The sequence below is a fragment of the Orycteropus afer genome, unplaced genomic scaffold (assembly GCF_000298275.1).
Source record: "Orycteropus afer afer isolate SDZICR_OR568_19922 unplaced genomic scaffold, OryAfe1.0 scaffold00177, whole genome shotgun sequence".
Taxonomy (NCBI): domain Eukaryota; kingdom Metazoa; phylum Chordata; class Mammalia; order Tubulidentata; family Orycteropodidae; genus Orycteropus; species Orycteropus afer.
Genome location: NW_006921764.1, coordinates 6,359,163 through 6,360,500, shown reverse-complemented (window position 1 = coordinate 6,360,500; position 1,338 = coordinate 6,359,163). Strand labels below are relative to the sequence as shown.

At 40.7% G+C, this 1,338-nt stretch overlaps 1 protein-coding gene across 1 annotated transcript in view; it reads left to right on the top strand.

Annotated features, from left to right (window-relative positions):
• Nucleotides 1-1,338, top strand: part of SLC5A8 (solute carrier family 5 member 8) — a 55,935-nt gene that overhangs the window by 41,939 nt on the left and 12,658 nt on the right. The window contains exon 10 of the mRNA XM_007947217.1: nt 610-677. Within this exon, the coding sequence (XP_007945408.1) occupies nt 610-677 (68 nt within the window). The remainder of the gene's footprint in view (nt 1-609; nt 678-1,338) is intronic.

The following is a 1,338-nucleotide window of genomic DNA, read 5'->3' as shown; positions in this document are numbered from 1 at the left end:
GGTTCAAACCCACCAGCCACTCCTCGGAAGGAAGGTTGGGCAATCCTATTTCTGTAGTGATACTGCCTTGGAAACCCAAGAAGGGGTCGCTATGAGTCAGGTCCGACTTGATGGCACACAACAACAACAACAACAAAATACCAAACCATCCCTTGATATGGCCATTGTCACTTCCCAGAAAAAAAAATGAACACTTAAGGTGACAAAAGTCTAATTTCTGATGTTTATCACTTCCCACTCCCTCTTGTACAGAGCTGAATAGAGCCTCAGTTTCTGTAGACTGTAAACAGAAACCTAAGCCTTCTTTTACAGACAAATGTTTATAGAGGATTAGATTAAAAACACAATAGTTCCTACTTTTTGAATTCCTACAGTTAATTCTAGAGATTCTTTACTTATATAACCTAATGTTGTAACATCCCGGGGCATATAAGGGTTTCATTTGCCCACTGCTGATCCTGTAGGAAAACACGCCCTGTTTCAGGGTTTTGATGCGTGGAACCAGAGTCATGTGATTTACTTTGTATCAAAGACATGATATTTTAATCCATCAAAAATTCGAATTCTCTGGGCCTGGATCTTACACTGGCATTTTCCTTGTCTGTCTAGGTGTGCTGTATGGCCTCCTGTGTATTGGAATGGCTGCTCTGGCATCACTAATGGGAGCTTTGCTACAGGTAAGAGCTAATGGTTTCAGTCACAACCCAAGATTATTTTTTTTATGTGAATGTGACCATCCTTCTAGACTTCTGTTTATAGCTATCTTGTTATTGTTATGTGATGTCGAGTCGGACCCAACTCATAGGGACCCCTCCTTGGGTTTCCAAGGCAGTATTACTATGGAAGTAGACTGCCCAACCTTGCTTCCAAGGAGTGGCTGGTGGGTTTGAACCACCAGCCTTCTGGTTAGCAGTCAAGTGCTTTAGGCACTATGCTACCAGAGCTCCTACACATAAACATATCACAGGACAGAGATGAGTAAATTCTTCTCCCTCTTGTTTTTTTAACTTTTTAAATTACATTTTTTATTTTGAGATAATTGTAGGTTCACATACACTTGTAAGAAATAATCCAGAGAGACCTCATATATATTTTATGCAGTTTCCTTCAATGGTAAAATCTTGAAAAACTATAGTACACTATCATGATCAGGATTTTGACATTGATACAATCAAGATACAGGAAATTTACATCAGCATAAGGATTCCTCACAGCTGCAGGGATCCAGGTAAGGGTGGTTGGAGAGGTTTCCAACAGCTAAGGGAGAAAAACTTGTCTGTCGGTTTGTCCTACTGGGTGATGTGTTGCTATGAGTCTTGAGGCTGTGCCACTGGTGTT